Below are 13,675 nucleotides of genomic sequence, written 5' to 3'. Positions count from 1 at the left end.
AAGCTCGTTTTGATGACTCAAACCGATTCAATAAAAACTCACGAGGGAAAATAGGATTCTCATCTCCATGCCCAAAACCCACATTATCCCTCCAACGCCATATCCACCAACATGTAACTGCGAAACACACAGACCAATCTTGAGGGCGTGCTCATAGTTATTGCCCGTGTTATTAGTTAGCCAATCCATAAAATTATGGTTGAAGAAAGAAGAGGAAGCCAGACCACCCACCTGGCTCCAAATTGCCGTCGAAACAGGACAAGAACGCAATAAATGTTCCGTTGTTTCTACTTCGGCTAAGCATCGAGGGCATAGTGGATCATCCCCCACCATTGTCATCCTTGATTTCGCCCAACGTACACGGCCACAAGCCCACGTCTCTCGTAACACAATTACCACCTTCTCCACCCCCATGAATCCACCTTCACATCACTAAGACCACCTCACCTCCAACCCCATACGGCCATAATTCACCGCATCCACCCTAGACACCACCAGAACTTGTCACACGCAATAGTAAGCATGACCAACAACCCATACTGGCCATCAGAAAACTTATGGCAACTCTCACAGTTATTAGGAGTTACTGGATCTTATAACCGGTTATCTACAATCAGAGTATTTTTGTTAAGCTCCTTTGCAAAGTTACTCAACTCTTTCAAAAGTTACTGAGTTGGTAAAGAAAGGCTCAGTTATAAAGTTAGCTCAGTAACTTTCTAAAGGAGCTTATCAACTTTGCAACGGAGTTGAGTAACTTCTATCTTCTTGTAAATACAGAATCCTATCAAAGAACGGGTCTAATAGTATAACGGGCCAGAACATAACTGCTTTTGGTCTGAAAAGCACACGCATACAGTGATACTAGAACCCGACAATTGTTCATGGCATGATATACCGAGTGTTTACCTCTGCTATTCTCTGCTGCTTCCCTGTTATCTAAACATATAATCACGTCTTGTCTTGTGATTCTGTGAAGCTTCTCATGCCGCCAAGACGACAGCGAAAATCATGAAACTAACATGAAGGGAGACATGAAGAGAACTAAACCACCCCGCAATTTTACCAAAGAACTTCCATGAGACGGTCTCACATATAGAACTAGTCATACAAATTAAATGATATATACACACGTATTTAAGTTGATCTCATATTATGAGACTAACGTCTCGTACAAGACTTGCTGGCAATTTTATGGATATGAAATTATCGTGCTTTATTTAAAATCGTGTAACCATTCATGGTGGAAGTTCTCCGTCAACATACACTAGAGATTATATCTTTATTGTAACCGAAGCAGTTCAAAATGAAATATTATCACAGAATGAAGGTTTAACAGGGCCTCTGAAAACTAAAAAAAATCAAGATGAGACATAAATGGAAGCTTAACTGATCTACTGTACAGTTGATCTCGCAATCATTCATCTTTATCAATGGATGTACACTGAGGGGGTCTTCTAACATAATCATCATCAACTATTGTGTACTGCCTTGAAAATCTCCGGTGCACGAAACCAGCTAACCTATCTATATGCTTCTCGTGTCTGCTGTAAAGAGCAGAAATTGTGACAAAAATAATGGTGCCTGAGAAATTAAAATGGCAAGTTAGGGGAAGGGCTGTGTTTATCAAGAATCAGGAACATACATTCAGTTAATCAAAACCTGAAGTCATATTAAGATCATTAACATTACCTCCCTGTCAAGCGAGAGAGTAGCTCTAAAGCTAGTAGGTGATGATTCAAAAACAAAAAATTAAATGTACATTGCCGGTTGTCTGAAAAAGTGATTATGACTGTATCTCAAATCAAGCTCCCACCCAAAAAAGGAGAGTGAAAAAAATGAAGGCATCCAATTCTCAATCGCCTAGCATCAGCAAGGATGTAACCTGTTCGTGTCAAGCCGAACGATTTGTTTCTGTCCAGGCTCAACCTTTAATGTTGGAGCTCGTTTTACTTTTGAGCTCATTATTTCTCAAGTAAATTAGAACTACTTGTAATTTTGCCTGAGCGAACTGGGTAAAATGAGTTCAACAGCTTTCTAGTCCAACGCTTTTCTTTAGTTCAGTAGAGCATTAGATCCTATATATTTGATGTATAAGGGTAATCATCTAGAATAGTACGAGTGCTTAACAATTCTATAACTAAAACCAAATCCTTGTAATGGTTGTCCACTGCGTTACTTTTAGCCAAACATGCAGTAACACAAAATATCAGAGCACCGACATGGCAACACCTTTGGAGACTCTGGTCATACTGGTTTAATTCATATTCCTGGATACATATCCGTTTCTACTATGAAATATCAAAAATTATACTTGTATCAGTTGTATGTCTGTAATCTATTACTAAACGTCCTCTAACTAGTTCCAACTACAAGCACCAACATAGTTAAAAGAAGGATATTGTTCATATTTTTACTGTGCCTACATCCATCTTAAACACTGAGATTGTTTTCTGTTGTAGGCTTATTAGCTGGTTTACACGACACTAGGACGCAGTGTAATTTCTGCTAACCAAAACATCGTTCCTCTAGAAACGAGTGACACTAATAGCTCTGGCCAAAAGTACCGATATCAAATTTAACAAAGTATATAATCTCTCATCCATAGAGACAAGCAGAAGGCCTTACCAAACCCATATTAGTTAAGTTTTTGCTTACTTAGGCCAACTACAACAGTAGGAGTTTCTTATCGTGTCCTACCTAGGGGGGTGATAACGAGCTCAGCTGAGCACGAGCCTAGGCGTGCTCGGCTCGAGCTCGACATTTCGGCTCGCGGCTCGAGTTGAGCTCGATTCAAGCAACCCAAAAATGCTTATAGTAGGGTTTGGACTCTGGTCATTTGTCTGGAATAAGAAGTTAAAACCAACTCTCCCACTTTACATGTTGATAATTTAGTTATTAAATACTCCCTCCGTGCCGGTCAATTGTTGTCCTTTGGTTTCAGAACAAAGACCAAGGAAAGAGGAGGAGGCCAATTATTAAATGACAAGAGGACCAAAATTGAGTGTGAATGACCAAATTGCTCATCAAGTTTATTCTTAAAATAAAAAGGACAACAATTGACTAAGACACCCCAAAATGGAATAGGACAACACATGAGCGGGACGGTGGGGGTAATATTTATCTTATTGAATTAGGATCTCAAGACCCCACTATACTAACCGTTGGCTATGCCACTGGCCCACAGCCCTCTACACCCAATACTCAAGTTTTTTTATTAGATTATTTTATTTCCATAATTAGATGTAAAGTAAACTTATTTAAAAAGATTTTAAAAGGTAAACTAAAGTATTTAAAGAGTATCGAGGTGCTCGCGAGCTTCTCGAGCCGAGCTTGGCCTTGCTCGGCTTGACTCGCAAAAGGACTCGAGCCAAACTCGAGCTCACAAGAGCCGAGCTTTGACGGAGCCGATCTCGAGTTATTCGAGAGCGGTCTCGTCTCATTATCACCCCTAGTCCTACCATTTACACATCATCTAACATCATAAACTTAAAAACAAATATCCTAAAGACAAACATTTTAAAAAATTCCAACACTCTCTAATTCACCCCAAAACTCAAAAAACCAACCAACTCCTTAGAAAGGAGTTACTCCTAAATAAGAAGCGGTCAACAATGGTTGATTTTCCCCAACTCTCTCCTTAATAAGGGCCAATTGGTATTCAAAACTAACCAATGTGGATGCCTTGAAGTTACAGATAGCCATGCCATTCATCATTGAGATATTCCATAACCATAAATAAATTTAACTACATTAAGACGCATGCTAGAATCACACCTTTAAACCCAAAAAAAAAAGAATGTTACAAACTCCCAGCAGGTCATCTATTTGAAGACATCTGAGGAAATAATGTGAAACAATATATTATAGCCTCCATAAGAGTGCCTAACAGCAAGTCGAGCAGGGTATAATAGGGTATAATAGTATAACTGATGGCATAGTCATTAAGCCTAACAAGTAAGGAACCAAAAATAATAGGATTAATTCACAACAATAATCCTAACTATGGACGACCTTCTCATATTAATCCATACTACATTTTAACTTAGAATAAACCCAACTACCAAATCTTCTTCTCAAAATAGTCTAAGGCCAGTTAAAAAACCTCATTTGTATTAAATGGCGGACAAAAGAATATGAGGGAGTGATCGTTTTGAAAAGAGTAAATTGAGTAGTTATTATTATATACATTTTTCTTTACAAAACAACAAGTTCAAATCTACCATTTTCTATTTTAAGAAGACGAGGCCAATAGTTAAGATTATTCTAAGTTAAAATGTAGTATGGATTAATATTAGAAGGTCGTCCATAGTTAGGATTATTGTTTTGAATTAATCCAATAATAATAAATGCACCATGTATGGAAACAAAACTGCGAATAAAGGAAACATGGAACAAGGAAACGAGGTTAAGTACCTATATAAGCGAGTGTAAAGAAGGAAACTACACTACCGACAACGGAAAAGAGCCACAGGGCTAGAACCACCTGAAATAAGACACAAGTCCATAAGAAACTTCCCCTTCGAACTATCGATAATTTATAAGAACAGTAACTATTATCCGCATATCTGGTAATTCTACAAGTATTCCACTGCACGAGAAATCTATAGTGACAATTGACTACTGCCAAATGTAAAACTCAGACATAACAGACCATCCGATACTTAATATAGAAAGTGTTGTAACTTTTTAAGACATCACCTAACCAGATGCTCACAAAGTGAAGATTGAAGAGAGAGTAGAGGTTGGTTAGTTTTTATTTGTTGCCAACTTGCCAATTAAGGTGTGTAAGTTCGACAAATGTACATTTGTCAATACTTAGCTCAAAAAATAGTGATGCCCTCCAAAGTGTTCCACAGGCTAGTAGTTGTTACTATCTCTGAATGGCCTTGGTAATTGTATGATACCATTTATAATTCGGATAAGGGCTTGGTAAACCTACAAGATGAGTCTCTCTTTCATTAACTCAAAAATTCATCCTAAAACCAATTGGCAATAGAAGAGTAGCTCTTTGTCGGTAGAGTGATGAACCTTCTCTACTTCTATCAATGTGGGACGCTGACATGTGATACTCAAATGGGTAAGAGCTTTCTAACAGAATCAAACATCAACGCAGATGTAATGATTTTGCAAGGGCAACAAAAGATCAAAACGAAAATATAATTTCAAATAACAGGAGGCTTTCTGTATTGGTTACATTTCTGTGGTAACAAAGAACTTCAGAATGATTTTACTTTCACTGTGCTTCAGTGAACTTCTTGTGATTCTTATTGTTAGAGGTGGTGGGGGCACAAGTCCTAGGTACTATCTCAAGCATTTACAGGTACAACATATTGGACTCAGAAGAGAGATAAGCGAGTACTTAACGGTAATAGCTCTCACCTTTCAACCATTTTGAGGCTCGAATTAACATGTCAAACGTCTTAGTTGGGTGGGATGCTCAGTTTCTTGCGTACCTAACACCTATATTCTAATTTCCTAACATGGAACGAGTTGTCTATTGGACTGGCTTTCCCTCCTCAGTCCTCCTAATCAGCCTCGTACGGATTTACTCAAATGTACCGACGTTCAGACTGGAAAAAAAAAGGTTTCAGGAAGCGTAAAGACGGCATTTGGAAGGAGAGAACAGCAAAAAATTCAAAATGGGGTTTCCATTCGTACATACAATAGATACATACATATCAAATTAGGCTATGTTTCTTGATTTTTTATGGACCTGTTTCAGCATGTTTATGATTAACAACTTGTGTATTCGAAATATTTGGTCAATTAGAGACATTTCATGACCCCTTTCTTTAATACCACTCTTCTGACAGAGTTGAGATCCTAGACTGTGAGTTTATGGCACCGATAAACTGGCATCGATAAACAGAGTCAAGTGCAATTTTAGGAGTCAGCAACAAATGACAAATGGCTTGTAATTTATGAGTGAAAGCTTTTCACATTATGCAAAACAGATGAGATAGGCTGCAAGCGTAGAGCAGTATTAACCAGTTTATGACGGAATAGTCAATGAATTAAGGTCCGACATTTTGTTTACACACCCTTTCAATTATGTCAGCGATAAAACGATTAAATAGCATAAAAACAATAGATTTTACCCAATATAGTAACAAATACGTGTTAAATCATGTCAGCATGGGCACATCAATCATATATATTGAATTGCAGTATTCGCGGCACGTAGTCAAACCTGAAAGAATAGTCTGAAGTCCTTGCCAAAAGTGATATCATGTGCCATTAAAAGAATACTATTAACTTTGGCACGGAATGATGCAGCAGCAGAGTTAACCATTTCTTCAGACAAAACTAATTCAGGTAGCTCTTCAAACTGTCTGAAGAATTCCAGGGAATGTGAGATAGAATTGTACATAGTGAGCTGGTCAGAATGATATGGCTACATATATACCAAATTGAGAAGTAAAGTAGAAGAGAACCCAAACCTATTTGTTATGACAGCATAATTAGCACGAAAAAACAGCCAAACAATCATGATCAGCATAACATCTGAACATATTGTTAAGAAGGGTAACCCGGACCGTTCAAAAAGCAGCCACGCAACAGTAGCAACGACAATGACGCCACACGGCAAGTGCCATTCCTTCCACATGATAACATCAGCGGCTAAGCACATGGAGAAAAATATCAATTAAATCACGATAAAAACGTCTGTGACAGCAGAATAGCGTAGTCACAACCTAGGAGCACAACCTGACTCTTAGCACCATCAGTCACTAACTCATGATAAAACGGGTGACCTTTTAATGATTTCAAATGCGGAACTACTTATCCAGAATTCTCGGTGTACAATGAGGTCTGATGTGTGCATTTCAAGGTATTTTCCTCATTATAACTTTCAGATCACAGCACTAATATATGTTTAAAAGCAACAAAGCTACATGCCTGTAGTAGTATGATATCATTTGGTGCAAATAAATGAAATGAACCGCTTGTCTACCTACCTAGCAAACTCAAAGATATATCATGCTTTCATCCTTGTAAGCAAAATAAATGACAATCTCCCTTATGTGATCTTTTAAATAATAGGGCTCTCTAGTCTCTATACCAAGTACTACACAGTGAGGTGACTATACAGAAGGGACACCAAGACACCTATTCATGGAAAGGGAAAAAAACAGACGGGAAACACAATGCCCTTGGACTATCATCCATACTTTTATGTGTAAAAGATCAAAGACAAAAGGCTGCTTGGATTAAAGTTAATTTTTTAGGGGTAATGGAAGGGAGAAAAAGTAGGAGATAGTAGGTGTGGCAGATACGGGAAGAAGAGGAAGATTTGTCAACCCTACCCATTAATGAGGTAAGAGTTACCCATCTACCCCTAGGGTTAATGCATTATCTTCGTATGAGAGTAATAGCGTCCCCGTCCCTTCTTCGCCCTTTGTTTTGAACTTCATCCTCCCCATACAAATTTCCCCCAATGCAAACCAACATTAAGGAGTGACCTACAGATCTACTTTGGTCATTCAGAAATAATCTTCCAATGTTACAAGTTACAACAAGTGTATTGCCCCGACACGAAAAACTAACCATCCATCTTAAAAAAAAGCCCCTCTTCCGCAAAAACTAAATAACAATACTATGGGAATTTGCTCCCAGCCAGTGCAGGCATCATACAATATCCAATCAAGAGAAATTGAACCCATCATAAACTGCATAGGGTCGAAACCATTATAAAAAAAACACATTTCACATATAAATCCGGGGAAGTGGCAAATAAGCCCCAAACGTTTGCCACTACGTGCAAATTAGCCCCATAACTTTTTTCTAGTGCAAATTAACCCCATCACTTATACCCGATGTGCAATTCAGCCCAATTGGAGATATCGAGTAAATTTCTCGCCGGAAAACATTGACATGGCACCGGAAAAATTACTAGGATAGATTAAGTTAGATAATAAATTAAAAAAAAAACATAAATATTGCGAAACTTCGTTTAATTTTCGAGCTCGGATCGCGTAATACGTCGTTTAATTTTATCACAGGAACTTCGTTTAATTTATCACAGCAAGAACAGTAAAATCGACCTCAATTATCGCCATTGTTACAAAACTTCATTTAATTTTCGAGTTCAGATTGCCTAAAAATGGCGGTATATAGTTAGACACTTAGACTGCATAAATTCAGTTTTTGTGTTTTTTAATTTATTATTTAACTTAGTCTAGTCATCTTTCCGGTGCCATGTTGATGTTTTCCGGCTAGAAATTTACTCGGAAATCTCTAATTGGGCTGAATTGCACATCGAATATAACTAATGGGGTTAATTTGCACTAAAAAAAAGTTATGGGGCTAATTTGCACGTAGTGGCAAACGTTTGGGGCTTATTTGCCACTTCCCCGAATATAAATCAGACTACAATGTCACGATAACACATATGGAGTACAACATAATCTGAATGACAATCTAGCCACTGGGAAGAATATTAAAAAGAGTGGTTGTACACAATCTGGCCTATACAATAGCATAGAGGTACGCAATTACGCCCTCCATCGCAGTCAATAATTTACCCTTTTTATTTTGTGTAAGACTCATTTTAATCAAGTAAACAAATGATTGGGACGGAGTACAATACAACAATAGAAAGAAAAATCAAAAAGAAAGAATAAACACAAGATAATTAAGAAATTGTGAGATAAAGGAAATACCAGTATTTGAGATGCGATTATTTGGAATTGGGATGGAGAACGAAGACCGGCGATGGGAAGGATATAAGATTCAAGTTGTTGGAATTTGAAGATGAAATTTCAAATATCTACTGCTCCTGTCCTACCATTTTTGTTCTTTCTTCTACATCATTATTATTTATTATTTATTATTAATTGTTTAAAAATAAATAATCCTCGCTTTTTCCTTAAATCATCTTTATCAACAATGATGATTGTTGATTAACAAATCAATTTTTGATAGCTTTAATCAAAGCTACGCACCACTCGTCCTTCTCATGCCATACGTCCTAATCCCCTCTTATCCAATCTACTCTTATCTTAATTTTTTCACAAATTTTCACTTTCGAACTTGTCTATTCTGTTTGAAGGTTTCAGACGGGTCTTATGTAACCATTTTTATAATTATACTAGTTTTAAACTCGTAAAATTCACGGGTCTGGTTTCAAAATTTTCAATTAATACGGGTAATCATGATTAAAATTTAATCGTTTAATTTATTTCGTTAATATATAAAGAGTTGTACATAGACTATATATCGATATATAAAGTTCATTTGCTTGATTTCAACTTAATAAGGAGTAGTTATTATATTAAGTCACTCCTTAATTTTGTAGTACTTATTTTATAATATTGTTTATCAGATAATTTCGAAAGATAACATATATGAATCTCCATAATTTTAGCATAATATCATTATATCAATGAAAACCGATATTTCTTTTTTGAATCAATTGAATATGGAATATTCTATTTAAGATGCCATATCTTCCCTTTTCTTCTCAGTTGGTTTACTTAGGATTTTTTTTTTGTAATTACTATAACGCCTTTAGTTTCTCACCACATCACACCGATACTAAAAATTGAGATGCCACATCAGCAAATTGGCTACTGCATTAGAGAAGTATATGATGATGATGATGATGTGATAATTTTTAGTGATAATTTTTTTATGTTCAGATGTAACCATTTTTAAATGCTAACAAATAACCATAAAAGTGGTCACATAAGACATGTCTGAATCTTTTAGACGAAATTACCTGTCTGAAGTAAGATCTACATAATTTTTTACTTCCACTCCAATTTCTAAAATTTCATTTTAATCGCATTTTTGTATTAAAAGCTGGATCGAAAATAACGCCACTTACGCGTGCTTATTTGACAATAATTTTAAATTATCTACGAAGATTTCTGAAATGCGCACCAGTAAATCTAAAATTCCATGCAAGTGACTCGTGTTGGTCTTTATATCAGAAATTTGTCATTGGTGACCACTTCTAGTCCATCCTCTTATATACTAAGAGAATAAAAATTCTTAAATGTTTTGCCTCCAAAAGGAATCTCGTTAAATATGGAAACAAGTCCTTCTTTCATTACATTTTTTTTTCTTTTATATAATAGTTTAACCATTATATAATCTTTTCTAAATTCTGAATTGTAATCATTTAATTAAATAAAATAAAATTGATATATCTAAAAATTCTAAATTCCTAAATCTTTTATTAGTTTATTATTATATATAATTACCCTGTATAAAAAACTACTCCCTCCGTACCAGATCAATGGTAACACTTACCTAATACGGTCGTACCACACCAATGGTAACATTCCTTATTTGGCGCACAACATTACCAAGTTATCCTTATACCCATTTGATATTTACACAAAATGTCATTACATACCCGAACTATCAACTCACAATTAAACCCACAATTACATACCCCACTTATTTTCTTCCCTCTTTACCCCTGCTTTTACCCTCTTTTCTTAACCCCCCCCCCCCCCCCTTTTTTTTACCACGTTACCATTTGTATGGTACGGAGGGAGTATAAAAATATGATTAGTTTCACAAAAAAAAAAATCAAGAAATTATTTGATAAAATGTATAAATTGGAATCATTAATTTTGTGTTAAAACAATATAATACACATTTCACGATTTCACTTAATTCTCTTGGTTAATTTTCAAGTTCACTTTTTTTTTTTCTCATCTCCCTGAACTAAAAGAATAAGTCTTAGGCCATGTTCTTTTGGACTTAATTTCAGTTCTTATAAGTTCATTTCAGCTCTATTAAGTTCAGTTTAGTTCAACTCCATTAAGTTCAGTTCAGTTTAGTTCAATTCAGTTCAATTCAGTTAAATTCAGTTTTAGTAATGTTCATCATTATTATTATTCTTATTATTTATTATATTATTATATTAATTATATTATTATTATATTTATATTTAATATATATATTTATTTATTTATTTATTATATTTTGGTATATTCTATATGTCACCCCTATGTTGTTGTATATCGTATGGGGTACCCCTCTTTTTCAGATAAAAATCTTTGACTGTCTATAATTCTTGGTCACGAACTCGAAAACGACAATTTTTTTTTCAAATTAAAGATGTCCTAAAGACGATCAATTTGAAAAAAAATCATTACTTTATGAACTCGTAGCCATGAGATATAGCCGGTCAAAGTTTAATTAGTTAAAAACGTTTGACCGACCGTAATTTTTGCAATAAGTTTCGAAAGTGGCAATATTTTTTTTTTTGTCAAATCTAATATCTCGTAAAGACTATCAATTTGAAAAAAAGAATCGTCATATTCCGAACTCATGACCACGAATTATGAGCCGTCAAAGTTTTTTAGTGCGTGCTAAAAGAGAGGTACCTCTTAGAAAAAAAAACTCGAGGGTAGCATGTAGAATATCCCTTATATTTTTGGTGTAACGTAAGCTTACATTAATTAAAAAAAAAAGATCATATTACAACCTAAGGTATGACACGTCCCAAATCATAATAACATGCATCAAAGAAATCAATCACTATAAATTAGCACAAATTCTCATTGAAGACATGACATATCCGTCACTCTTGAGTGACGGATACCATTTTACCTCACAATGTACCCACTTTTTCTCTCTCTGCAACACTATTCATGTGGTGCCCTTTCTCCATTAACTCATTATGTTACCATTTCTACTCACAAAATATCCGCCATAAATGGTAACCCGTCACAAGGGAGACCAATTGATAAATTAGTTGGCACAAACCATTCAACGCCTCTTTTTCTCAAAGGTTTCCACCAAGACCAAAGACTCTCCTCCGGATCAACAAAAAAACAATTTTTTTACTGTTGCGGTAGGAGAACCTACAACAGCCTTCCGAACACAATTGTTCCTAACTTGCCAAATGTTAAAAATTTAGTCCACAAATCCACAATCATAAAAAAACATGATATTACTTCTACCATTAGCATCTTTATTTTTATTATTATTATTATTATTATTATTATTATTTTTTACATATCGTATTATATTATTATTATTAATGAATAATATTATTATAATAATAATAATAATAATTATTATTATTATTATTATTATTATTATTATTATTATTATTATTATATATTATATATTATTATTGTTATTATTATTATAATCTTATTATTGTTATTATTATTTCAGTTCAGTTTAGTTCAGTTCCATTAAGTTCAGTTTAGTTCAGCTCCATTAAGTTCAGTTTAGTTCAGTTCACTTCAGACAATTTCAGATCAAAAGAACAGGACCTTACTCTAAGTTTTCACGCTCAACTATTTTCGTAAGCAGTTGGGCTCTATTTATTTTTATCTTGTCATTATTTTAAAAGTTGAGTCTTACATCTGATTTATATATGATCTTAATACGATATCATGTATTAGTCTACATATGAAACATGATTGCAGTACAACAAATCGCTACTCCGTAATTAATAACATTTCGTATAGGTCGTTTTGTAATAACATATTTAATCTAAATTTTATAAATATGAAAATTCATATATTCTCCGCTAAATGTTTTACGTAATTTTAATTGCCATTGTCTATGCAGATATTCACAGAGAGTTTTAGCTTCTAATACTACATACAAACTTAACAATAAATATATATTCTTGCACTTTAACTTAATATCTCTTATCCATAGTGTGTAAATATTTAAATTCGCTTTAAATTTATCATCTTTATTTGCTAAGCTCTCTAACATCCCAATCTAAAAATCTTGCATTTATGCATGGGATTTACACTAGTAAGGTGTTACATGATTAGTATATGTATGGTCATTGGTTCATTGGAGAGATGTAATTGCAGTAAAGCCATAATTAAAGCCCAACACAGATTTTTCGTAATCATTCCTCTCAACAACAGAAATTATTAACTTATCTACGATAAATAGTGGTGAGCCGAAGTCGTATTGATGTAAAACTAGTACAATTTTTATGTTAGTTTTAATTTAAAGAAAATACGCAGCGGAAAATAAAGTGTTTATTTTTTTTTTATGTGAATAACGAAAATAACAAGATATGAAGCGAATTGCTCTCCTTCCTCGCAAGAAATTCGACTCAACTCACAACTAGCACTCAACCTCGCAAGACTGAATGTGTATTATCTCACCCTCGCAAGAACGAAATAATAATCTAATAACTCGCAAGCAATTAGAACTAACAATAACTCTTGTATTAATCTCTCAACTTCAATGAATAAAACTGAATACAATGACCTCTATTTATACTAAATAGACCGACTTCTAGCAGCTCTAAAGCTATCCTAAAAACGTCCTAAATTGATTAGGAAAGATGGCACAATTGCCTTATTTTACCTTGCTAGGATTAGGAAAGAAAACAACAACTACCTTAAACTTATTAAACTAGAATAAGAAAGACTGAAATTAGGAAACTAAGAATTATAGAGCAACTACTCCATAACTGACTTCACCACCGTGTATGGTCAGCTGCGTTGACCTCCGTTGCCCTTCCTTGAACCCGTGTCAAGTTAAATCGTCAATGCCTTGCTTCCAAGTTACCATGTTCACTTGACTTGAGCTCAGTTTGAAACCTTCAGAAATGTGAGTTACATTTCGACTAATCAAACTTCATTTTCATTTTCTTCTAGTGCTCCCGCATCATTCTCCCCTTCCTTTTGAGAATTTGACCTCAAATTATCATCATCTAGATACGGTGACG

The 13,675-nt window shown here is 34.8% G+C and overlaps 1 protein-coding gene across 1 annotated transcript; it reads right to left on the bottom strand.

The window, feature by feature from the left end:
• Positions 1–1,187: 1,187 nt before the first annotated feature.
• On the bottom strand, positions 1,188–9,039 carry LOC141611736 (reticulon-like protein B16). Its single transcript, XM_074430347.1, has 5 exons — positions 8,664–9,039; positions 6,441–6,621; positions 6,191–6,332; positions 4,414–4,483; positions 1,188–1,581 (listed from the first exon to the last, which is right to left on the bottom strand). Exons 2-5 carry the CDS (start codon positions 6,605–6,607, stop codon positions 1,415–1,417), a joined length of 546 nt encoding a protein of 181 aa, XP_074286448.1. The 5' UTR covers positions 6,608–6,621; positions 8,664–9,039; the 3' UTR covers positions 1,188–1,414.
• Between the last annotated feature and the right edge of the window lie 4,636 nt (positions 9,040–13,675).

The sequence above is a fragment of the Silene latifolia genome, chromosome 11 (assembly GCF_048544455.1).
Source record: "Silene latifolia isolate original U9 population chromosome 11, ASM4854445v1, whole genome shotgun sequence".
Lineage (NCBI taxonomy): Eukaryota > Viridiplantae > Streptophyta > Magnoliopsida > Caryophyllales > Caryophyllaceae > Silene > Silene latifolia.
This window is presented reverse-complemented; position numbering and strand designations above follow the sequence as displayed.